The sequence below is a fragment of the Acinonyx jubatus genome, chromosome B4, assembly GCF_027475565.1.
Source record: "Acinonyx jubatus isolate Ajub_Pintada_27869175 chromosome B4, VMU_Ajub_asm_v1.0, whole genome shotgun sequence".
Classification (NCBI taxonomy): domain Eukaryota; kingdom Metazoa; phylum Chordata; class Mammalia; order Carnivora; family Felidae; genus Acinonyx; species Acinonyx jubatus.
Genome location: NC_069387.1, coordinates 23,082,125 through 23,109,025, shown reverse-complemented (window position 1 = coordinate 23,109,025; position 26,901 = coordinate 23,082,125). Strand labels below are relative to the sequence as shown.

Below are 26,901 nucleotides of genomic sequence, written 5' to 3'. Positions count from 1 at the left end.
ACAAAACCATATTCCAATTATAAAAGTTGGGAAGTTTAGTATTGATACAATATTTTTTATGAATAGTCCATATTAAAATTCCGTCAGGTCTCACAGTTATGTCTTTTGTGGCTATTGCCATCCAACCAGGATGAAATCTAGGGCAAGGCAATGCATTTACGTGCCAGGTCTCTAGTCTCTGATACGGAACGTTATTAAAATGAAGTAGTTTTTCTAGTCTCCCAAAAAACTTTTCTGATCAGTTTGCAAGTTTTGATGTTTCATAACATTTTTGTTTCACAAAGTATGAATCAGTGAAATTTTAAGATTGTATCACACAGCAAACATGCAGCTATGAAAAATAATGTATACTAGATGCATGTAACAAATATTAAAGCATGTGCCTGTATGCTACTCTTGGCCACATTGTTTTACATTGAATAATAAATGTAATACTTTACTCTCTATCATTAAACTAGGAAGTAGAGATGATTCCTTAGTGAGTACTTCATTTTATGGTTCTTTTAAACTCTGTACTACTTTTTGATATTCTTTTTAAAAAATTTTTTTTAATGTTTATTTGTGTTTGAGAGAGAGGGAGACAGAGTGCGATCAGGGGAGACACACAGAAAGAGGGAGACAAAGAATGGGAAGCAGGCTTCAGACTCTGAGCTGTCAGCACAGAGCCCAACGCAGGGCTGGAACTAGCAAACTGTGAGATCATGACCTCAGCCAAAGTCAGACATTTAACCCACTGAGCCACCCAGGCGCCCCAGCTTTTTTGTATTCTAATAGTAGAACAGTTAACACTATTAACAATGCTTTTCTAAATATTTCATTCTATTTGGAGATTTAGAAAAATCTTCTACTGAAGAACTATAGGTAATTCAAAATAACAAAAAATGTAGAGATAGAGTTTTAAATAATTTTCTTAGACATACTATCACTTTATTAAATTTGAATTTCAGTTAATAGTGTTGTCATTCCTAGCAATACCTGTTCCCACAAAAAAGTTCAGCAAAGATTAAACTGCATTATTTACTAATTAAAAGTTGCCCTTATAATGTTAAGCATTAATAACTTAAACTTTTTCCTTCAACACGGCAATGTTATCAAGAGAATTGCAAATGACATCAGTAGGTAACATTAGAAAACCTATATGCAAAGTTCTATTTGAATGTCTACTACCAAAACAAAAATTACACTCTATTTACAATGAGAAATTTTGTCATCTAGTGTGAAAATTCAAGTGGTAAATATGGTCACTGCTGATGAAACACTACAACTTTTCAGAAATTTCTTAAAATCAGCTTTTTGGCTTGGTTTTCTAAAGATTCAATTAATGCACAAATTAAAAGGGTACTTTTCTTCTGCCCCTCCTTTTTTTGATTAAAAAAGAACATACATTTCTCTTAATCTCTTAGATTGCTATTTTTCTTGGAATTTTCTTGGAACACAAGTATCCTGGAATAGAAGTATCAAATTTATAGATCAAGATGTACCCACATTTTTGTGACTTGTGATACATATTGTTAAGATGTACCACAGAAAGTTTTCCTCCTATGTTTTATGGGGGAAAAAAAGCATTGAGTTTCTGATTTAGAAAGGCATGAGTAGGGCACCTGGGTGGCTCAGTTGGTTTAGCATCCGACTTCAGCTCAGGTCATGATCTCACAGCTCGTGGGTTCGAGCCCCATGTTGGGCTCTGTGCTGACAGCTCGTAGCGTGGAGCCTGCTTCAGATTCTGTGTCTCCCTCTCTCTCTGCCCCTCCCCTATGCGTGCTCTCTATTTCTCTCTCTCTTTCTCTCTCTCTCTCTTTCTCAAAAATGAATAAACATTTTTTAAAAAGTAAAAAAAAAAAAAAAAGAAAGGAATGAGTTGAAGTGGGTAGAATGGATTGAAACAGAAGTTATATATTTCAGGTCTCTATAGTACAAGCATCAGATAGAAATATCACTACAGTATTAAGTGTTTTGCTGGTTAAGAGTCTTAAGTGCCAGCAGGATAAAGCTGTGTTTTCAGAAGAGCAAAAAGATAACATTTGAATATTTGAGTATGGAGAGAAAACATGCCAACCTTTTAAGGCCAGTTAGGTCATAAAGCTCTTACGTTTGATCTGATTTACTGATTGAACAGTGGCTGTATTTTACTCAAGACTTTCTTCATTTGTTGCTTGTGGATATTGCAATATGTTTTGAGAAGATGTGAGTCTGTCCAGTAATCTTAGAAACCCCACTTTTTATACTCACTTTTTTTTCTCCAGTGCTTAAAACAATGCAGAGTCAATGCTCAGTAATATTTTTTGACAGACGGGTTTTTCAGACATATAAATCAGTCAATAAACCAATCACTCAGATTGGAGGTACTGTAACCCTCCATGATAGGAATTGGTTATGGCAGAGGAAGATACAGCCTGGACCTTTGCAAGACTAACTCAGATGCCCATATGTCATGACCCCTTCCTCCTTCCATTGTAAGGCATGTGAGAAAAAGATGAATCACAGACAAGGAACATAATTCAGCTGAAAGTAACAGAGAATCAAGTCAATGAGAGTTCAACACTAGCTGTAGGTACAAATAACACTCATCTGAAATCACCATTAGGGTAAACATCTCCCTTCTTTCCATACGCATATTTGCTTTTTCATTAGAACTAGAGGGAACATATTCATCAATCAAGGTTTGGAGTTACAATGCAGCAATGAGCTAACCATCGGGAGATATATTGTTATTTGTTTTTTCATGGTGTAGGATGATAAAGTAATCTGTCTTCAGTTTTCAGCTTGTTAAAATCACATCCAAAAATCAAGTGGAAAAAGGTACATGTACATGAGTAACTCCAACACATTCAGTAGATTTCTGTGTATATTTGGTTCAAGATCTATAATGTCCACAAGAAGAGAAGAGTTGGCTGAATATGGTTATACCTAGACTATTATACAAAAAAGATCTCTACTGTTAGGACATGAATGTATATCCGCATGTCATAAAATCAGGATTAGCTAATATGCCATCATATACTTACATCATGAATGGCTAGTTGTAAAAATAAGTTTGACCTGAAGCCCAGTGCAAGCATTTTAAAATTTATATTCCCTCACTATGAATATAGTCAGAGGTCCAGTGTTTCCCTATATTTCTATGTGCTTACTGATGCATATATTCATTTTTTCTATTGTCTCCTACATTTTAGATCTTGGAAAGATTCTGATATGACTTATAAAATTATTAAAAACAAATGTATTTTTTGGCTACAATTTATTCATTCAATCCCCACAACATCCAATATATAAATACTATAAATAAAAGGACTAAATTCCCCATATTCACATTAAAATAATCGCTATCATTTGGGGGACATGGTATGTTATCTCATTTACTCCTCAAAACTAGCAAAGAATAGATTCCACTATTCCTGCTTTATGAATATGGAAAGAGAATCTCAGAATTTAGGAGAGACTTGCCCAAGTCTCCAAGACGAGATTTAAACCCAAATATGTTTGACTCAAAAGCCCACTCATACATTGTTCTGAGTCAATTGTCTAGAATTGTGAACAATTCCTCTAGAGAAAGCACTATGGGCTGCTGTAAACAGTGGAATGAATGTTGGGTGGGAAGCAAGCTGAGTATATTAGTTTTATATTGCTGCTATAAGAAATTCCCACAAACCCAGTGTCTTAAAACAATACAAGTGTATATTGCTTCCTAAATGAAATATAATATAGTTATATTCATTCTTATAGTTCTAAAGGTCAGAAGTCTGACATGGGCCTCACTTGGCTAAAATCAAGGTATCAGCAGGGCTATATTTTTTTCAGAGAATCTAGGGAAGATTCCATTCCCTTGCCTTTTCCAGCTTCTTGACGTCACCTACATTCCTTGGCTGGGTTCATTCCTCCATCTTCAAAGCCAGCAATGTAGCATTTCTCTGACCCCTCTTGTGTCCTCACTTCTATCTCTTATCACAGCCACAAAACTTCTCTGCTTTTCAGGACTCGTGATTAGAATGATCCTGATAATCCAGGATAATCTTCTCATCTCAAGGTCTGTAACTTAATCATATCTGCAAGGTCCCTTTTTGCCATGTGAGGTTGATATATTCACAGATTGTGAAAGTGGAACATACACACCTTTGAAGGGTGGGAAGGGACATCATTCTGCCTATTACAGTGAGCTAATATGTGACTGATAGTCACATCTCCCTGCCAGAGGGCCTTTTTTAATATTTTGGGGAAGACGATTGTTTACAAAAGTGAATCTCAAATTAGCAGTCCAATAAAGTAAAATAATGTAAATAAATAAAAAAATATTTTTTAATCTATTGAAGTAATTTTCAGCTAGTAGGAAAAAGGAAGATTTTTGGATGACTGAATATTATAGATGATAGCAGGGTCCGTTTTAAGGACAAACTGAACTGAAAAGGTCTGGGACATGAAAATATGATCCTCTGCTGGGAAGTGAAGCATATACTAGATGAAAGGAATCAAAATGGAGAGATACTTGAGGAAAGAGGAAAGCAGAATAGACAAAATCTTCTAAATAATAATCATAAAAATAACATTTTTGAGCATTTAGTATGTGCCAACTACTATTATTCGAACTTTAAGTTTATTCTGGAATCCTTATAACAATTTTATAAAGCATGTGGTGTCATTCCAATTTTACACAGGATATAAATGAAGGTTAGGGAAGTTAAATAATATAGCACAGTGCAAGTGATTAGCAGCACCAGCATTCAAACCCAAGTTAGACTTATTCCAAAGACCATGCTCTTAATCACTGTGCTAACCTATGAAAGAAATTCAGCTGTGGTAGAAATTTAACAACCAGGGACGTCCAAGACTATAGGAAGCATGTCCCAACAGTTGAAAAGAATACAGTCAAAGAAAAACAGATAAAATGCAATAGTCGACAGTCCAAGAACATTAACGGCATTGGGAATTCTTCCACTGGCAGCCCACCCTAACTTCCAGACACACTGAGTGACTGGACTCCATTCACTATGAATAGGATTGATGAAGGAAGACTTAACAAGTGAAAATTAGTCAAATGAATGAGGCAAAAACAAAAGCACAAGTAGATGGATAACCACGCTACTACAATTGAAATAAAACTGATCAGGACTAATTTTACACCACACCAGAAGTGAATCAGACCACAAGGTTGAAGTCCTACCAGTAGCAAAAGTGATGATGCTGATAATGAGAACATGATGTTCAAGCTCTCTTCATCTGTTCTAAATTTGGGATCGGTATTAGAGATTGATAAAGGACTTAGTCTGCATAAAGTCAAATATCTCCAGCTCTCCGATCATGAAAAAAGGAGGGGTAAACTTATTCCAGAAAGGTGAGCCTTGCTTAACAGTTTGCTCAGCATTCCTGTATCTTACCTGCTTTCAAAGAGCTTCTCTTTTCCTCCAAGATAATACCTTTTTAAAATCTCTACTTTCTTGTCTTTCCCCCCCCACCACCACCATTAGCACCAGAGTTGCCAAATCAGGGACTGTGATCTTTAAGTATGGGTCATTGGTAAGTTGGATTCATCTGGAAAGGTACATAAACTGAATCAGTCAATTAAAAGACAAGAGAAGTAAAACTGAAAGGTTGGGAATGTATCCACAGAAAAGAGAAAAGAGGTTTCACTGGAGACAGAACTCACACAAAGACTGATGCATTTGAGAGGGATGAGCGTGTCATAAGCTTCTTTTACATCAACCTGGAAGTGCACAGCCTGGATTTGAAGAGACAGTTATACATCAGTACTTGGCTATTCTGAAATCCTGTTACTATCCAGATGTCAGATCCTATTAGGTCACATATGACCATCAATTTCAAGAGAGATCCAGAAACACAGTTCTGGGCTGTCAGCACAATTTTAAATCATGTCATTTAAACACATCCGTGTTGGTCTTTACAAGCCCTTTGTTTACCGTGGGTCTTACTCTGAATAAATATTTTAAATCACTTCATATTTTAACAGGATTTTAAGTCACATCTATATTTTCTATAAGACAACAGCTCTATATCTCAGCTCCTGTCTCCAAATGTGATAACCAGACAATAATAGATGTGGGAATTTCAGATGTTGACTTTCAGATTTACAACTGTAAATTAAGTTGAGTTTTATCTTTGAGGTATCGTGTTTTCTGAATCCCATTCTCCTGATCAGGCAACAGATTTCCTCCTGTTGCCTCTAGCCCCCAAGTATTCTTCCTACTGCCCTACTCAATGTGTCACTGGTTGTTACACTTCTGCCGTCCTGTCCACGTAGAATTCATTCTCCAAAAGTTCTAGTTTTAAAAAATTGGTTATTGTAGTATGATAAAATATGTGACAAGGTGCTAGTGATCAATGATGTTTAAGGATTATCACTGCTGTTTGTTCACATGCATGTGTGATTATTCACTTATTTAACTATATCTATGAACACTTGTTACATGCCATGTACTATGCTATCAGTTTCACAAATGTTATCTCATTTTTGGGTCTTCAATGCCTTCTTTACCGTTGGTTCCAGAGCTATACCTAGTCATTCCTTAAGTCATGGGTAGCTCCCTAAAAACGTTTGAAAACAACTGTCAATATGAACTTCCCGGATGCTATGATGAAAAGGCAATATAGCAAAACACAGATATATATAGTATATGTTTTGATAATAACAAAAACTAGAAAAAATGTTTGGCAGTCCTCAGTTGATGACCCTGATAAGCTATAACTTGCATTCCTGGTCAGACTGTTGTATTCTTTCTTTAGGACAAGGAGTAAATAATAGTGGTTTTTCCTGCAACCTGACAAGACCATCAGGAAAGATAGTTTTGGTCAAGGAACACTTTACTGACTTCAAATTGTAATGTGTAGCTAGCTTTCTGCTCTGTCATTGAGGAAGGTCAGGTCTCGTTAAGTATGTGCTAAGGTCAAAGCTGAATCACAGCTAAGGTCTAAATATAGATCATCTTTCTAAAAACTGTGGCCTCTTTTCCGTGGCTGCAGTATGTACAACACAGGAGTCTGATTTACACAGAGAAGCCGCCTTTTCTTAGAGAAAGTAGGTCCAGTGAAAAACACTGGCTTTTAAAATAAGGAAGAAAGTAGGAGTGTGCAAATTAAATAAAGATAAGTTGTTAAAGGTTAACTAGTTTCTCCTGGTGGTGTTGTAAGCAAATAGCATAGTCATTCTCTGGTTCTAAAATATTTAGATGTTTTATTTCAGTCACATAGTGGGAGCTGAGAACAAATGTGGGTAAACCAGATACAAAATACCTTCACCGAACATAAGCTAAAACCTATTCTCTTAATTCTTCAGTGTTGAATCATATGTTATGTCTGGACGATAAATGTGAAAAATGTCAAAGTGGCTCTGGTATTGCCATGGGTTGGTACACACAGATGCAAGGAAAAGCATATCCATCCTGAAAGTATGTTATCATCACTGCTATTGCATGAGTTTTCTATTGCTACATAACAAATTACTGGAAATTTGGGGGCTTAAAATACCTCTTCATTATTTCCCAGTTTCTGTTGATCAAAAGTGTGGACACAGTGTAACTGGGCTCTCTGCTTGGGGTCTCACTATGCTGAAGTCAAGGTCTTGGCCTGGCTGAATTCTCCTCTGGAGCTCAGGATCCTCTTCCACATGTTTTCGGGCTTTGTGGAAAATTTTGTCGCTTGCAGCTGTAGAACCGAGGTCCATGTTTTCTTGGTTGCTGCCCATGAGATTTGCTCTCTGCTTCCAGAGGCCACTCTCAGGTTTTAGCCATGTGGCCCTCTCACGACAAGGTAGTTTACTTCTTCAAAGCCAACACTAGAACCTCTCTTCAGTCTGTTACTATGGGAAGGAATCTTACTGAGTGCAATGTAATCACATAGGTGACTATATATCACCTTTGCTAGATAATATAGCTTAAGCAAGGGAGTAACCAACTAACTGTATTCCGAGGTCCTACCCACACTTAAGAGGAAGGTATTGGACAGGGCATGTGGGAACAGAATCTTGGAGGCCATCCTAGAATTATACCTTTAACTACTAATCAGAACAAGGGCTTAACTCTGAACTATACAACTGAGGAGAGCGCAAAATGTTACTCATCGCCAGAGCCTAAAGTTAAATGTAAACAGACTCAATTCCAAGAATAATTTTTTCCAGGAGAAAATAAAACAGAACAAAAAAACCTCCGAATGTCTGCCAAAATTCCCAGAGGAAGAAGCTCAGGTCTCAATCTCAGTGTACCCTTTGAACGATGCCTAGTAGAAATGCAAACTCCTATATAGACTAATAATAGGGGCTGCAAAGATTTGTGAATGACTATCTAAAAGATACCTGCACCTCAGTTTCCGTAATCCCAAACCTTAACTTCCTATAAAACCACCCCTTTTACCACTACGCTCTCTCTCTCTTTGTTACCATATCCAATAGCTGGCTACAAGCCAATGTTCTTGTTACCATATCCAATAGCTGGCTACAAGTGCAATGTGGCAACATTGCATTCTCTAGAGATAAAGTAAAAAAAAAACAACATTCTAATTGTAGCACTGACATTTTTTGGAATAGGAATATAATACCAGATAGTCAAGTTTTGATTCTGGAGTATACACCCTGTATGATCACCTCCCCTGGAATGTGAGTGGACCTGTAAATATGATGAGATAGTCTCTCCTTCAAATAGGTTACATTATCTGGCAAAGTGATGGGATAGTCACTCTCGTGATTACATTGTGTTATAGAAGCTTCAATCTGAGCAGAGTGAGGAAATTCTTTCGCTAGTGTTGAAGAAGTGAGCTGCAATGTTGTAAAAGGGTCACCTGGATAGGCCTTTAGGTAACTTTTAAAAGCTGAGAGGAAGCCCAGACTGACTAACATCTATCCAAAACATGGTGGCTTCAAGCATACTGTTCCAAGATATTGGCCTACATGAGTTTTCAAGAAGACCCTGGGCCTCAGATCAGACCACGTCCCAGATGACACCTCAGTTTTAGCCTGGTGAGTCAGGGGACCAAGCTAACCTCTGACTAGAAAGGGAACCAATGAAAACTGTGTGATAATAAATTTGTGTCAACTTTGTGGTATTTCTTTATGCAGCATAGAAAACTAATACATAAACAAATTAATAAATAAATAAACTAGCAAAATGAGATTTAGGAACTTCCTGCAGCAACCGCTCTCAATAACTAAATCCCAAATGAGCTTACTGCATAGCTACACTATTTTCAGGAAATGTACTGAAAACCAAAATATACACTTTTTTTTTATGGTACTCCAGGGTACTACAGATGACAAACCAAAGCAAAAACTCCTTAAGGGTTGAAAGAATGTCAAACCAGTGGGGACTGAAATAAAGAACCCCAACAAAGTTAAAAGAAAATCTGAATAACTAATAATGGTGTATATTATGCATACTCATATATATGCACAGAAGCAAAGGGCACTTACTCGGGAGGTTGTTCAGTGAGAAGTCTTGAGGATGATAGAATCCTGCTTTGCAAATGCACTGATAGGCTCCAAGCACGAATCCTAGGCCTTTAATTGGCATACACTATGAAAAAGAAAAGACAGCAGTATAGTTGACCAGTTTATTTCACAGTATAAAGACTCACAGATATCCACCACTGCAAATGGTAACAGAAGTATCATGTTTTCCAGAAATAAGTATCTCTTTTTTGAACTATTATTTTAGATTTGTTTGTCAACAGACATTTTTTTTAGAAGCAGCAAACTGAGTTACCTTTCTAAATACATGCCATTATGGTTGCAGGCACCACACAACTTTAACTCATTCAGTTGCCATAGGGAGTAAATTTCTAGGCACAGCTTTTGGGTTTGATACCCCAAATAATCATCTGTTTGCTTTGAGAGGTATTTCCAAAGCCTATAAGAATGTCTTAAAAGAGATTCCGTGCTAAATACTTCTATCAAAGCAAAGGCAAGTAGGTAGGTAGGTAGGTAGGTAGGTAGGTAGGTAGGTAGGATGTGAGATGTGAAAATTGCTTCTCTGAATTAAATATTCATCACATTTTCATCGTTGGAACAGAATAACACAAATTGGTGAAATAACAAAATAAGTAAACTTTAAAACACAAATTTAAAAGAGAAAAAAAGATGGAATAATGACACCAAGGGCTCTTTACCTAAAATCTGTTTTATAGATAAGTGTTCTACATGTACATAAATCTAAAAAATTGATCATTTTCCAAAGATGTCACATCAACAGACATAATAGACATCTCCCAAAAGCTTAATCTTGGTTTCTTTCAAAGAGATCCTTAAATCTCATAAAATTTGGCTTGACATACTTCATTTCTGCTACATTTCTTTTCGGCCCTCTACTAAGATGCCAATCCTTCGACTTTTAGCCATAATAATCAATTAGAAAATATACGCTCTAATGGACTTCAAAGTTATAAAATGTCCTTCTGATACAGAAGCCCTTAAGAGAAAACTCTAAATAATTTAAATAATAATTATATAACCTAAGCTTCAATGATTAGTATCAAAATCAATATTACATACCATGAAAACTCCAAGAAATAGAAAAGTATTTTTATCTAAGGTAGCAAGAGTTAATACATGTTCTAAATTCAGACATAACAAGAAAATATTAACAAAGAGCTTTCTAAGAGATCTCTTTGAATATTTTATTTCATGACTTCTACCCCCACACTTTTTCTTTTTACCCAATACACAATTTTCAATTGAAAGCATAGTTCTTGACCCAGAGGAAGATACAAGAAGAGATAAGTACCAATCAATTCAACTGAATTGGCAAGTATTTATAAATTAGAAAATTAGGCTTAGAAAATTCCTATAAAACCTCACTGAAATATCATATACTATTTAAAAAGACCCAGTTACACAATAGGTCAGATCATATTTCTGAAGTATATAAATAAAAAAAATAATTATAGCATTTATTTTGGAGAAGCACTAGTATTACAAAAAGAACATATTATATATGTGGTCAGGTAGAAAATCTGGATTTGAATTATGACTTTATTACTAACTACTTTTGTGAACTTAGGATGTTCTCGTAACTTCTCTGAACCTCAGTTTTTTTTTTAATTTGTAAGAACAACCATTCAGTCAAATTCATGTACATTTTGAAGAAGGCAGAAACACCAAGATGCCCTAATAAATTAAATATAGGGTTTGAAAGGAAGAGAATAAAGGACTTTATTCTGGTTTTCTGGCCTGAGCAACCTTAAGACGGGAGCTGCCATCATTGAGTGAGGAAAGGCTCTTGATAGAGTAGATTTGGAAGAAAGAGCAGAAGTTCAGTTTTGCAAATGTTAAGTGTGAAGTGTCTATTTAAAATTTAATTGTAGATATCAAATAGGCAGGCTGATAAAGTAGTATGGAGCTTAGGAGAGATGTCTGGGCTGTATAATTTGGGACTGATTTGCACAAAGATGAGAGATAAAGCTATAGAATCAGGTAAGACTAGATCACTAAGAGAGTGCCTATTGGCTATGAAGGACAGAGGTCCAAAGTGGTGAGAGGACACCCTAGAACTAAAACGTTAGGCAGAAAGGAAAAAACAAAGGAAACTCAGAAGAGTAATTCAATGGGGGTATCATTATCTCATTAACTAGATTGTGATTCTATGAGCATAACATGTGAAATTTCTTGTAAGTTACATTTAGCAAACATTCATCCAGCATAGATTTATCCAGGTAAACTAAGTCTTACATACTAAGAATACAGTGGTGTAGTTTAAATATTCTGCCTCACTGGAGTTTGGAGGTTAATGCTATTCCTTCAAATAACACTAAATTCCCTGATAATGTGACAGCACTGCAAGTTTTCATTTGAAAACTTTAAATGTTTAAGGCAGATCTGAAAGTTTATTAAAACAAGAATATCTCTTTACAATAAACTAACTCTAAGGTTGAAATAAAAATAAAGGTTAAAAAACCTAACTGATCAGATAAATATGACCAAATATAAAGTCTCTTAAACATTAAAAAAAAAAGTTTTCCAGTCTTACTATGGAAAACACAGCAATATGAATTATTAGTTACCTCAAACTTTTTTGTCCTTTTCTTAAATTACTTTATATTTTCAAAGGAAAGTAAAAAGCATTCAGTCAGTTAACATCAATATAAGAATATCATCCTGCTGTACTTCTTCCAAGATTGTAGGACCCCATGGAACCCAATGTGCTATTACTTATATACATCTGTCTTACTTAGAATATAAAAGTGATCCAGGCTTATTTTTCTATTAATAACTATAAACTTGCAATCAACTTGCAACGCTTTCTTGCTCCATCCACCATCAAGATTCCCTAACTTTGCCATCTCCCAACCAAACTTACACATTTCCAAGATTAGGTAACTAGGTTAGTATTCAAACTAGTTTTTAAAATTCTACATAAGTATGGTGACTCCTCAACCAATGTTGACCATATTTGGACCAAGGAGCTGCTTTCTGTAATTTTTCTCCTGAGGGATTTAGAATTTAAAAAAGATCTTCAACCTAATATAGGAAAAAATTCTTCAGAATTTTACTCTAATTTAGCATTCATTTAAAAATATTCATTTTAGGGGCGCCTGGGTGGCGCAGTCAGTTAAGCATCTGACTTCAGCCAGGTCACGATCTCGCGGTCCCTGAGTTTGAGCCCCGCGTCAGGCTCTGGGTTGATGGCTCGGAGCCTGGAGCCTGTTTCCGATTCTGTGTCTCCCTCTCTCTCTGCCCCTCGCCCGTTCATGCTCTGTCTCTCTCTGTCCCAAAAATAAATAAACGTTGAAAAAAAAATATTCATTTTATGTATTCAAGACATTCATGTTAGATATTCAAATCTAAACCTTTCTACTTTATCTTCATAGAAGTCCAAGAAAGTAGAAATGGAAAAAAGCAACACTTATTCCTCCATGAAGGTAGCAGTTCCGTGATAGCCTTTGATAAACACTAAGCTTCTTATATTAAGACTTACAGTATCTCTGTGAGTGAGGTAGCTGCTCACAAGATTGGATGCCCTCTTTGATGAAACCAAAATGCTCATACTTACCAAGCCATGAGCAGAGATATATTAAGGATAGTCTCAACCACATACAATTAAAGTCACATTCCTAGGAGTAATTCAGATCCAAATGGAAAGAGATGGTGGTCAAGAGTGTAGAGCAAAATAGATTCCCAGAAATATACAGCCTATCAAATCTGAGTTATGAAGAAATAAAAATTCTGAACAGATTTATAACTAGTAAGGAGACTGAATCAGTAATCAAAACCTCCCAATGGAGAAAAAAAGCCCAGGACCAGGAGGCCTCAGTGGACAATTCTACCAAATCTTTAAAGAAAAATTAACACTAAACTTTTCCTCAAACTTTTCTAAAATAATTCCTAATTCATTTTATGAAGCCAGCATTACCCTTATATCAAAGTCGGACAAAGATACTATAGGAAAAGAAAACTACAGACGAATATTCCTGATTAATATTGATGTGAAAATCTTCAACAAAATAATTGCAAACCAAATTCAGCCCATTAAAAGGACTACACACCATAACCAAGTGGGACTTATTCCTGCAATGTAATGATAATTCAACTTACAAATCATTCAATGTAATACACCATTGTAATACACCACATTGACAAAATGAAAAACAAAAACTACATGATCATTTCCATTCATTTAGAAACAGCATTTGACAAAATCGAACACACTTTCATGATAAAAACACTCACCAAACTAGGAATAGAAAGAAACTATCTCAACATAATAAAGGCCATATATGAAAAGCCTATGGTTAACATCATACCCAATGGTGAAAGCCTGAAAGATTTTCCTCTAAGATCAGAAACAAGACAAAGCCACTTCTTTTTTTTTCTAATATATTTTTATTTATTTTCAGAGATAGAAGGAGGGAGTACGAGTGGGGAAGGGGCAGAGAGAGAGGATGAGAAAGAGAATCCCAAGCAGGCTCCATGCTGCCAATGTGGAGCCTGATGCTGCTCAATCTCACAACCATGAGATCATGACCTGGTCTGAAATCAAGAGTCAGACCTTTAAGCAATCAAGTCACCCAGGCACCCCAGGCCACTGTCACTTCTTCAGCATTACTGGAAGTCCTAGGCAGAATAATTGGAAACAAAATAAAAGGCATCCAAAAAAGAAAGGAAGAAGGACAATTATCTGTTTGCAGAAGACATGACTGTATGTGTAGAAAACTCTAAAGATTCTATAAAAAAAAAACCTATTAGAATTAATAAATATATTAAGGTAAGTTTTAGGATACAAATATAACATACAAAAAAATTCATTGAAGTTCTATACACAAAACAATCACAATCCAGAAAGGGCATTAAAAAAACAATCCCATTTATAATAGCTTCAAAACTAATGAGGTGCCTAGGTGGCTCAATTGGTTAAGTGACTACCTCAGGCTCAGGTCATGATCTCGTGGTTCATGAGTTCAAGGCCCATGTCGGGCTCTGTGTTGACAGCTCAGAGACTGGAGACTGCCTCGAATTCTGTGTCTCCCTCTCTCTCTGCCCCTTTCCCACTCATGTTCTATCACTCTCTCTCAAAAATAAATAAACATTAAAAAAATAAAAAAAATCGGGGCACCTGGGTGGCTCAGTCAATGGAGTGTCTGACTTCTGTTCAGGTCATGATGTGTCTCTTTCTCAAAAATAAATAAATATTTTAAAAATAAAAAAAATTAAAAAAAGAATAACATACTGAGGAATAAACTTAACCAAAGTGAAAAATACAAAACATGGCTGAAAAACATTAAACATGCAAACACCTGGCCTGATAGCCATGTTCGTGGATTGGAAGACATAACACTGCTAAAATTCCCATGCTACCTCAAACAATCTCTATTAAAGTCCCTAAAAAAAATCCCAATGACAGTTTTTACAGAAACAGGAAAAAAAATCCTAAAAATCATATGGAATCTCTAGAACCCCAAATAAAGCAACCTTGAAAATGGAGAACAAATTTAGAGGTCTCACATTTTCTAATTTCAAAAACATTTACAAAGCTAAATAATCAAAACAGGGTGGTATTGGCATAATGGCAGATGTATACAGCAATGGCACAGAATACAGGGCCCAGAAATAATCATATATAAAAAATCATATATACATAAATCATATATAATGATCAAATGATGTTTGCAATGATGTTTCCCCATCCAATGGGGAAAAATGGGCAATCTCTTCAACAAATGGTGCTGGGGAAACTGAATATCCACATGCAAAAGAATTAAGCTGAACTCTTACCTTATAGCATACACAAGAATTAAATTCAACATGGATTAAAGTTCTAAACATAAGGCCTAAAACCATGAAATTTCTAGAAAGAAACAGGGGAAAACCTTCACGATACTGGGTTTGGGAATGATTCCTTGCTTATGACATCAAAAGCACAGGCAACAAAAGCAAAAAAAAAAAAAAAAAGCAAATGGGACTACATTAAATTTTTAAAAATTTCATTCAACCTATAGAATGAGAGAAAAGATTTGTAAACCATGTATCTGATAAGGGTTTAATATCCAGAACATATAAAAACTACAATTCAACAACAAATCATAAAAATGAGCAAAAGATTTGAATAGACATGTCTACATAAAGGACATACAAATGGCCAAGTTGCACATGAAGAAATGCTTGATATCACTAATCATTAGAGAAATGCAAATCAAAACCCCAATGAGGTATTAGTCTATACCCGTTAAGATGGACACTATTGATCAAACAAAATAACAAATACCGGTAAGGCTGTGGAGAAATTAGAATCCTTATGCACTGTTGGTGAGAATATAAAATGGTGCAGCCACTTTACATGTTTTAAGAAACAACATGGAGTTTCCTTAAAAAATTAAAAACAGAACTCCCATGTGATCCAGCAGTCCCACCTCTAGGTATGTATCCAAAATAGTTGAAAGCAGGATCTTGAAGAAATGTTAAATAATCATATTCACTGCAGCATTACACACAATAGCCAAGAGGTAGAAACAACTCAAATGTTTACCAATGGATGTGCTAATACATACAATGGAATTACTACTTAGTCTTAAAAAAAGAAGGAAATACTGTCACAGGCTTCAACATGGATGGACCTTGAAGATGTTATGCTAAGTAAAATAGGCCATTCACAAGAAGATAAATACCATATGATGTCACTTATATGTGGCATCTAAAGTAATTAAATTCATAGAAAAAGAAAACAATGATGGCTGCTAGAGACTGAGAGGGGAAATGAGTTATTTAGTGGACATGGCATTTCAGTTTTGCAAGAGGAAAAAGTTCTAGAGATCTGTTACAAAACAATGTGAATATAGCTAACCTACTGAACTGTACACTTAAAAATGGTTAAGATGGTAAATTTTACATCATGTGTTTTTGCCACAATTAAAAATTTTAAAAAAGAATTTAGAGCAAAATGGTCTTTTTCCTCAACAATGTGTATGTAAACATTACAGATCATGTTGCAACACAGAATTGGCATGGTACGGAATTCATCTCAGCTCCTGGTGAACATAACCACAAAACAAAACCTGGTTGGCTTGACAGCCATGAAGATTTTGTATGAAGGTACTACTGAGCAGTGCAGTGGCTAAAACAAAGGCTAAACTTAGGTATGTCGAGCATTTAATGGAAACAATGCTTGTGCCTAAGGATCATATTTACATATAATTCTGAAGAAAAACCAATTTGCACCCAAAGGAGGAGGCAAAAAAAATGCAAATACAATAAAACTGATATCATTTGGGGCGTCTGGGTGGCTCAGTCGGTTGAGAGTCTGACTTCAGCTCAGGTCATGATCTCGCAGTTCTTGGGTTCGAGCCCGCGTCAGGCTCTGTGCTGACAGCTCAGAGCCTGGAGCCTGTTTAGGATTCTGTGTCTCCCTCTCTGCTCCTCCCCAGCTCACACTCTCTCTCTGTCTCAAAAATAAATATAAACATTAAAAAAAATTTTTTTTAAACACATAATTAAAAATCCTCTAGAAATGGGTCTTTCAATACCTTTCTTTAAAGTTTGTTTTTGAATCTTCTTAAAATGTAAAACACTTTTTGTCTTCTCTGAACTGAACACCATGAAGAGAATTTAACATTTTCTTCCTGAGTCAGAATCATTACTCTGAACACTAGGTACTAAACTATGCTGAAATACACTAATGCCCTCTGGAGCTGTTCAAAGTTTATGGCTATTTTTTCATACACTAAATACTAAGACTGCTGAACTTTTTGAGTTCTTATGCTTAGTTTTTATGTTTTTTTCCTTTTTCCTTAATTTGAAAACCAAGTGTCATATTTTAAATGTAAAATATGCTAGAACTGTCTTTTCCCTTCTAATTTATAGTTATAATTACCTGTATACCTGGAAACTAGATCACCAAGCATAAAAAGCAAGAGTATTTGAAATAATAAATAACAAAGCAAGAATAAGTAAGATAATAGTTAATATTTTCTAAGTGTTTACTATATGCCAGACACTGTTCTAATGCCTGCACAAGTATTAATACGTTTAATTCTATATCAATTTTATTATCTCCATCTTAAAGATAAAAAAGTGAGGCACAGACCATTAAAGTAGCTTGCCCAAAGCCACAGAGCTAGTGACTGACAGAGCCTGGATTCAACCCCAGGGGTCGGGCTCCAGAGTAATAACTACTTTCCACAAAATATGGGTGCATAGTAGCATTCTATAAACAAGAGTGGATGTCACCACTTGAAATCTATCTTGATTGTTCTAAGACTTTTATTTTTCCATTTTTCTGGGTTTGGGGCAATATTCCAAATGGATCATTTTGCTGGATTTTGTATGAAGTTACTTTAGCTTCAGGTAAGTGAAGATTATTAACTTTAATATATATATGTATATATATATGAATTTAATAATTATATATGATAATTTAATATATATGATATAAATATTATATATATATATATATTTAAGACATGCAGTTAATTCTTGTACCTGTTACAAAATTTAAAAATAAGCCTCTGCCTTCCCAATGCAGAGTTGCTTAGCTCAGATTTTATAAAATAATATTCAATTTAGGGCATACCAGTGAAGTATGTCTTCTGTAACTGAACTTCTGAAAACAGAAGCCCCTCTGGGTCTAAGGAGAATCATGAGGCCAGTTCACAGATGCTTAATCCCAAACCAAACTCAGCAAACACAGCAATGGAGACCAAGGCCTTCCATGGTAGACGAGGCTGTCATTTCTTTCCCTTAGTGGCAAAAGCATGCCTGTTCTGCTTAGACAGAAGCCTTGCCTAACTCAGACAAGATTTCCTGCTGTATTGAACTGACCGAACCTTATTCAAAATGCAGATGGCAACAACCAGAGGGACAAAGGAAGAGTCTTGACATTGGCAAGATGAAGTAGTAACTTCATCTTCTAGATTATTTTTAAAAGCAGCTTTTTTCTTTTACTCCGTCTTTGTAACTTGTGAAGAAATACTGTAAAATGTTGAATGTGTTAATTTGGGAGTGGGTTTGCGGGGACATCGTACTAAAACAGGTGGCTCTTCTCCACAACTATTTGCAAGTTTATTAAAAACAAAAGGAAAATACTCTAAGCGAGGAAATCTAAAAGGCCTCCAAGCAATGATAGGATACATATCACCCACAAATTTCATCAAACAATCCTCCAAGAAAACAAGAACTCATGAATAACAAATCATGCCGTTTTTCACCAGGGAGAGAAAGAACTATGCTTTGTCTCTATTATTCATTAGTTGCTAGAATCTAGTTTAAAAAGTATGATGGACTGGGGCAGGATAGGGGGAGAGGAATGAGGGGATGTTTTACTTCATGATATGGTTAAAATTAAAAAAAATAAACTCTTCTATTACTAATTTTTGACATGTGTTTGTTGTCAGTGGAGCCAGCTCTCAAAAAACAGGGCTAAATGATGACGATGCAGCATCTGGCTCAGACACATTGTAAGTCTACACACTTCACACTGACACACAGCAAGATGCTTTGTGGGAGTTGAAACTGACTCTGGGAAATGTCAGGATTGTATCTCATTGAGTAAGCAAACCCAGCTTTCCAGACCCTACTACAGAAATAGCCCCGAAGGCTCAAGAAACATAGTTCTTATTGTGCTCAACACTTAAAAAAACTACACACTGCTCTGCCCTAAACTCCAAACTAAGAAGCACCTATGTTCTACCTTTGATACCCTGTGTTTCCTGTGGCCACAGCTCAAACCACTGGGAATTTTCTGTTCATTCTTGACTTAATTTAGCTCTTGCTTACTAAACTTCATCGTATGCTATTTGCTTCAGTAACAAAGAGGAACAAAGTTCTCAGAGAGCACAACCCACAAGCACAAAAGCAAATCAGAGTTGCTGTATGGTGCTGTGCCCTGTTCACCACTAAATGGCCTCCTAAAACCACTAAAAGGTATGTTTGGAGGAGTCCATCTTCAAACATTTTTATAGAATCACTTGTTCAAATATAAATTGCTGTTATAAGAACAAAAATTAATAAAAGAATATATGTAATATGATTTCAATTTTATAAAATTCTTTTATAAAGTCCTGTTTAAGGATATATACATATGTGAAACTAAAGAACAGAGTGATAACACAAAATTGAAGATAATGATTACTTTTTGGTGGGACAGATGAGTGTAGGATAAGGGAGGAGTATACAGGGAGTTTCTGAGGTACAGGTAACAAGCTATTTTTTTTAAGTTTACTTCGTTGTTTTCAGAGAGAGAGAGAGAAAGAGAGAGCATGCACAAGTGGGGGAGGAGCAGAGAGAATCCCAAACTGGCTCTGCACTTGAGCACAGAGCCAGATGCAGGTCTTGATTTCAGGAACCAAACTGTGAAATCATGACCTGAGCCGAAAAAAATCAAGAGTCAGACTCTTAACCGACTGAGCCACTCAGGTGCCCTGTAACAATCTATTTTTTAACCTGAATAGTTGGTACAGTCTTTACTGCAATATCCCCAACTCCAAGCACAGTGCTTGATGTACAGTAGGTACCAAAAAATATTACTAAAATGAGAGAAGGAAGGAACTGACTTTAATTTCTAGCTATGATACATTGTCGTGTAGCAGGATGACGTTCCCACCAAAAACAATGAAAATGTCTAGATAAGTGAAAGAAAAAAAAAAGAAGGGGGGGAGGAGAGATAGAAACAAACTAACCTACCTACCCATGTGGAGGCATCAGAAAACTGCAAATGGAGCCAAAATTGAAGGGCCAAGATCATAGAAAGAAGGAAAATGCATAGATATTCCATATTCTCCATTTCTGAGTCAAACATAATATTTGATAATATGAGGCAGTGGGGAAAGACTAAGAATCTGACAGATGGAAGCTGGTGAGAGGTAGAGAAGCCAGAAAAATTAGATAATCTCACAGGCCTGAGGATGAAAAAATAATCAGTTTGGGGGCTGCAAAAATACTCAACCCTAAAGACAAAATCCCAGAGATAATGCGAGGACAGAAGACTAAGTGTCAAAAATGTTTATTAAATTTTTAAGTTGCCTAAGTTGCAAGTCCAAGAAGCAAAGCAGGAACTGAAGAGAAACAGGGTTGGATTTCTGGCAACAATACAACGTTAAACTCCTGAACTGGAGTTTAGGACCTTCCAAGGACAAAGGGCTGTAATAAATATCCAAGGTTCTCAGTAAGCCCCTGGAATATCATACCCTGGCAATAAGAGTAAATAAATATTCTGAGCTTTTCACAGACTTCTGTCCATTTTGGTATATATCAAGCACTACTTGGGTTAAGGTGATCTCTCCCTATCTAGTAAAGCATCATAGACAGGATAGAGCCTCTCTGGAAGAAGGCAATGCATACAGAACCACTATGACAACATAATATCTGGCATTAACTCTAAAATTACCAAATACACCAAGAGAAAAACAGACAATATAAACTGTTTCACAAATGAGTACATACTCAAGTTACTGAGAGAGATTTTTAAATAATTATAATCACTATGTCCAAGAGAAGAGAAGACAATAATATAAAATTTCCCCAGAGAATTAAGAGTACACTTATTTTGATGAGTACTCAGTAATATATGGAATTGTGAAATCACTATATTGTACACCTGAAATTAATATAACACTGTATGTTAACTACACTGGAATTAAAATAAAATAAAATTAAATATAAAATATAAAATAAAATTTCTCCAGGGAACTGGAATCTATTTTTTTAGAAAAAGAGTAATATAGATATTCTAGAACTAAAAAAAAAGCACCAAGATTGACCACCAGAAAAGAAAGGATAAGCCAAGTCAAACAGAGTTTAGCAGAAAATATCCAGTCTGAAGTTTAAAAAATAAATTAAATAATAGAAAAGAACACAAAGAATATATGGTTTATAGTAAATCTGACATATATCAATTTGGAGTCATATAAAGAGAGAAGAGAAACAAAAGTGGACATTTTTCCTAGCAATCTATTTTTATATTTAAGTGCTTGTTAAACAAGTATGGTCATTTTGTGAACTATTCTGCATGTATATTGGACATCAATAAAAGTTTTAGAGAATAGCCAAGTACACTATGAGAAACCACTTCACACACTTTAGGATGGGTAACATAAAAAGCAAACAATAACAGGTACTGGTGAGGATGCTACCATCCCAGTGGGCCTGGAGGGCACAGCATCAAATATTGTTCTTGAACCTTAAGATCTAATGAAATTTGCCTTGCTAAGTTTTGAACTTGCTTGAGAATTATCTCTCCTTTCCTCCTTCTGATTTCTCCTTTTTATTTATTTTTTTAATTTTTTTTAACTTTTATTTATTTTTGAGACAGAGACAGACAGAGCATGAACAAAGGAGGAGCAGAGAGAGAGGGAGACACAGAATCCGAAACAGGCTCCAGGCTCTGAGCTGTCAGCACAGAGCCCGACGCGGGGCTCGAATTCAGGGACCCTGAGATCGTGACCCGAGCCGAAGTTGGACGCTTAACCAACCAAGCCACCCAGGCGCCCCAGATTTCTCCTTTTTAAAACAGGGATGAATGTCTACCTTATCCCTGTTCGTTGTCGAAAGTCTTCAGAAAGGAAGCCTGAACCCGAAAGAAGACACATAAATAAGAAAAAAGAAATGTTAAAAACAGATGGTATCTTTAACATACTTCATTATTTAAAAATTTTTATTTAAGTTCCAGCTAGTTAACATACACAATGTAATATTGGTTTCAGGTATACAATACAGTGATTCAACACTTTCATAAAATACCTGGTGCTCATCACAAGTAAACTCCTTGATCCCCAACACTTGTTTAACCTATCACTCTACCCCCTCCCCTCTGGCAACCATCAATTTGCTCTCTATAGTTGAGAGTCTGTTTGATGGCAGGGGGCACAGCCGGTTAAGCATCTGACTTGACTTCTGCTCAGGTCATGATCTCGCGGTGTGTGGCATAGAGCCCAAATCGGCCTTAACACTGGCAACACAGAACCTGTTTGGGATTCTCTCTCTGCCCCTTCCCTGCTCATGAGCTAAATAAATAATAAATAAGTCTGTTTCTTGGTTTGCCTCTTTCTCTCTCTCTCTCTTTTTTTTTTTTTTGATGTGGATAAAGGAACACCCTCTTGCACTGTGAGTAGGAATACGAACTGGGTGCAGCCACTCTGGAAAACAGTATGGAGGTTCCTCAAAAAGTTAAAAATAGAACTGTTCTATGGTCCAACAATTGTACTACTAGGTATTTACCCAAAGAATACAAAAATACTAATTCAAAGGGATACATGCATCCCAATGTTTATAGCAGTATTATCCACAATTGGTAAATTATGGTAACAGCTCAAGTGTCCATCAATTGATGAATGGATAAATAGAATATGGTATACATACAATAATGGAATATTACTCAGCCAAAAAAAAGAATGGAATCTTGGGGTGCTTGGGTGGCTCAGTTGGTTAAGCGTTCAACTTCAGCTCAGATCATGATCTGACAGTTCATGAATTCGAGCCCCACATCAGGCTTGCTGCTGTCAGTGCAGAGCCCACTTTGGATCCTCTGTCTTCCTCTCTCTTTGTCTTCCCCACCTCCCAGCCCCACTGCTCTCTCCCTCTCTCTCTTTCTCAAAAATAAACATCAAAAAAGAATGAAATATTGCCATTTGCAATGACATAGATGGAGCTACAGACTATTATGTTAAGTGAAATCAGTCAGAGAAAGACAAATACCATATGATTTCACTCATATATGGAATTTAAGAAACAAAACAGATGAGGAAAGGGAAAAAATGAAATACATACTTCAAATAAAACATTAAGATTGTCAAATTGAATTGAGCAAACTCAAAGGCTGCTAGCAAGAGATACATTTTAAATAAAGACATGGGGTGCCTGGGTGGCTCAGTCAGTTAAGCATCCAACTTCGGCTCAGGTCAATATCAGAGTTCATGAGTTCCAGCCCCACATCAGGCCCTGTGCTGACAGCTCAGAGCCTGGAGCCTGCTTTAGATTCTGTGTCTCCCTGTATCTTCCTGCTCTTCCCCTGCTCTCTCTCAAAAATAAACATTAAATTTTTTTAAATAAAGACATAAGTATTTTAAATAAAAGGATGGAAAGTATATTATCTTATTTGGATATCCACAAATCCTGAAATAAGGATTTGAATAAAATACTTTATTTCATAGGTAATTCCATGAAACCGAAGAAAGGGAGTAAAGGAGACAGGAAAAGAAAGACAGAATCAAATAAATGATGCTTCATCTAGAGAATTGCCAGTCTGATAATTGGGACTTAACTTCTCTAGAGAATTCTGGAAACCACCTTAGAATAAGAGCTAAGCTACCTAAACTAGGTAAGAGCTACCCACCTGAGTGTGGTTTACAGCTATTCTCAAGGATATTAATTCTCTGGCACTTGAACTTTCCATAGTCTAGCCAACAGACAGTCCCTAGGCAAATGGAAATCCAGCCTGTGCTCTACAATCAGTGGGAAGACCAAAAGAAAATGAGTGGCATGTTGGCAGATATGCAAAGAATATAGCATGTAAACATATACCAAAGAAAGCTGTGTAGGTATACTAGTATCAAAGTTGATTTTTTTTAAGTCAAGAAGTATTACTAGAGATAAAAAGGATATCAAATTCTTAGGAATATATTACAATCTAAATCTATCTGCATCTAAAAAGAGAGTTTCAAAATATATAGAGTAATAAATTAAAGATGTCTGAGTAACCTCTTCATATACAAAAGACATACCTCATTAAGAGAAATTAAAGAAAATATAAATAAATGAAAAGATACACCCATCTTCATGGATTAAAAGACTAATGATTGTCAAGATGTCCAATCTCCACATTTAATCTATGGGCATAATACGCTTCCAATAATATGATCGTAAATTTCATATAGAAAATTATAAGGAAATAGGCCCCTTGGCAAAGGGCCAAAAAGACCAAGGGAACTTAACAACAACCCCTCAAAGAATGGCTTTCTAGGATTTCAAGACTCTTTGTAAAGCAACAGTAATGGTAATAATGTGGTATTGGCATGAGTCAAGAAAAATTATACGAAGATCCAAAATAGAAAGTTCTAGAGCAAACCCAAGGAACATGTGATTTATGACAAAGGTGGTTCTGGAGAGCAGTAGAGGAAAGAACAGTCTTTTCAATAAATTGTGTTGGGTCTCAAAATGAACAAATCAGGAGACTACAGATGCTGGAGAGGATGTGGAGAAACGGGAACCCTCTCGCACTGTTGGTGGGAATGCAAATTGGTGCAGCCACTCTGGAAAACAGTGTGGAGGTTCCTCAAAAAATTAAAAACAGACCTACCTATGACCCAGCAATAGCACTGCTAGGAATTTACCCAGGGGATACAGGAGTACTGATGCATAGGGGCACTTGTACCCCAATGTTTAGAGCAGCACTCTCAACAATAGCCAAATTATGGAAAGAGCCTAAATGTCCATCAGCTGATGAATGGATAAAGAAATTGTGGTTTATATACACAATGGAGTACTACGTGGCGAAGAGAAAGAATGAAATATGGCCCTTTGTAGCAACATGGATGGAACTGGAGAGTGTGATGCTAAGTGAAATAAGCCATACAGAGAAAGACAGATACCATATGTGTTCACTCTTATGTGGATCCTGAGAAACTTAACAGAAACCCATGGGGGAGGGGAAGGGAAAAAAAAAAAAAGAGGTTACAGTGGGAGAGAGCCAAAGCATAAGAGACTCTTAAAAACTGAGAACAAACTGAGGGTTGATGAGGGGTGGGAGGGAGGGGAGGGTGGGTGATGGGTATTGAAGAGGGTACATTTTGGGATGAGCACTGGGTGTTGTATGGAAACCAATTTGACAATAAACTTCATATATTGAAAAAAAAATTGTGTTGGGTCTCATGGCTATTCATATGGAGAAATATGAAACATCTTCCTATTTCTCAACATATATAAAAATAAGATCTAAATGTGGAACACAAAACAAGCTTCTAGAAAAGAGCATAAAAGCACATCTTCATGATTTAGAGGCAGTATTAAATGTAAAAAAATACATTAAAATTTAAAAATACTTTTGATCAGCAAATAGATAAAATTTATAAAGTAAAAAGTCAAGTTGCAAAGAGAAAGTATTTCAACATATATGATAAAAAATAGTTCATATCTAGAATATGAAAAAATTTACACATCAAAACATTCCAATGTAAAATTGAGCAAAAGTTTAAATGGCATGTCACAATGGTTAATAAACATATAACAGTTTCCAATCTCATTAGTCTTTAGAGAAAAGCAATTTTAAAATAACTAACACATACCAAAATGGCTAAAACTTAAAAACTGACAATCCAAGTATTAGTGAGGAAATAGAATAAGTAGAACCTCATATAATACTGGCAGACATATAAATTGATACAATTCTTTTGGAATTGAATTTGGCATTAACCAATTAAATTTGAAAATAACTAATCCTGTTATCCAGCTATTTCAATCCTAGGTATATACCCAAATGAAAGATATGCAGTCTCCAACAGACATGCAAAAAAGGCTGCACTGTTTCTCTAAAACTTATAAAAAGCCAAATGTTCCTCTAAAGTAGAATGAATAAACTGTGCTCTATTTACCTAATAGAATACTATACAACAATGAAAATAAACTAATGCTATATGTAACTGCATGGATGAATCTCTCAAACAATGTTGAATAAAATAAGTCATGTATGCTACATTATTCTATTTACATAGTGTTTAAAAACAGAGAAATGCAATGTTTAGTGTTAAAAGGCAGGACATTTGCTAATTTGGGGAATAGTGAGGACAAGGTGATGGGCAGGGGCACAAGAAGGTCTTCTGGGTACTGGTAATGTTTTTTGTCTTGAAATATGGGGTACTTAAAAAAGTGTGTTCCTTTTGTGACAATTCATTGTGCTGTATACTCATGATTTTGTACTTTTACACAATGCTTTTTATTTCAATAAAAATTATAAAATTAATATTATGCCATACTTCTGCCTCTTCCCACAAATCTTTTAGTTCCCTACTCTTTCACCTGTCATAGAAATTCTAATTTTTATTATTTTTATTTATTTGAAAGAATCATAACATTCTGTTCATTACGATTTTGCTAAAAGAGAAAGGATCTATATACTGATATTGAAGGAGGAAGCCTCTGGACATTAAAAGCAATTATATAAAAAATTATGTAAAATTCAGAATGTGTTTGCATGCACTCAGTACTTGGCTGCCTCTCAAGTATTTAGAATCTCAATGTACATTTACATTTCCCCAGTGAAATTTTAGAGGCTTTTTCAATAGTAATTAGCAAATCAGCTACAAAATAAAGGGCATAGGGCTAAACCAAAAGCCAGGAACCACACTGCCTATTAAATGCTAAATCAAACTAAATGCTATATTCTCAAGTGGCATTGAGCTTTTCTTTTATGATGGGGAAAAAATAAAATATTATTTATCACTCACAAAGAAAATCATTTTAATTGGTATAATTGCTATCATTCTCAGCTGAAAAAG

The 26,901-nt window shown here is 35.7% G+C and overlaps 1 protein-coding gene across 1 annotated transcript in view; it reads right to left on the bottom strand.

Moving 5' to 3' along the window:
- Positions 1 to 26,901, bottom strand: part of GPR158 (G protein-coupled receptor 158) — a 420,917-nt gene that overhangs the window by 216,427 nt on the left and 177,589 nt on the right. The window contains exon 3 of the mRNA XM_015066303.3: positions 9,407 to 9,509. Within this exon, the coding sequence (XP_014921789.2) occupies positions 9,407 to 9,509 (103 nt within the window). The remainder of the gene's footprint in view (positions 1 to 9,406; positions 9,510 to 26,901) is intronic.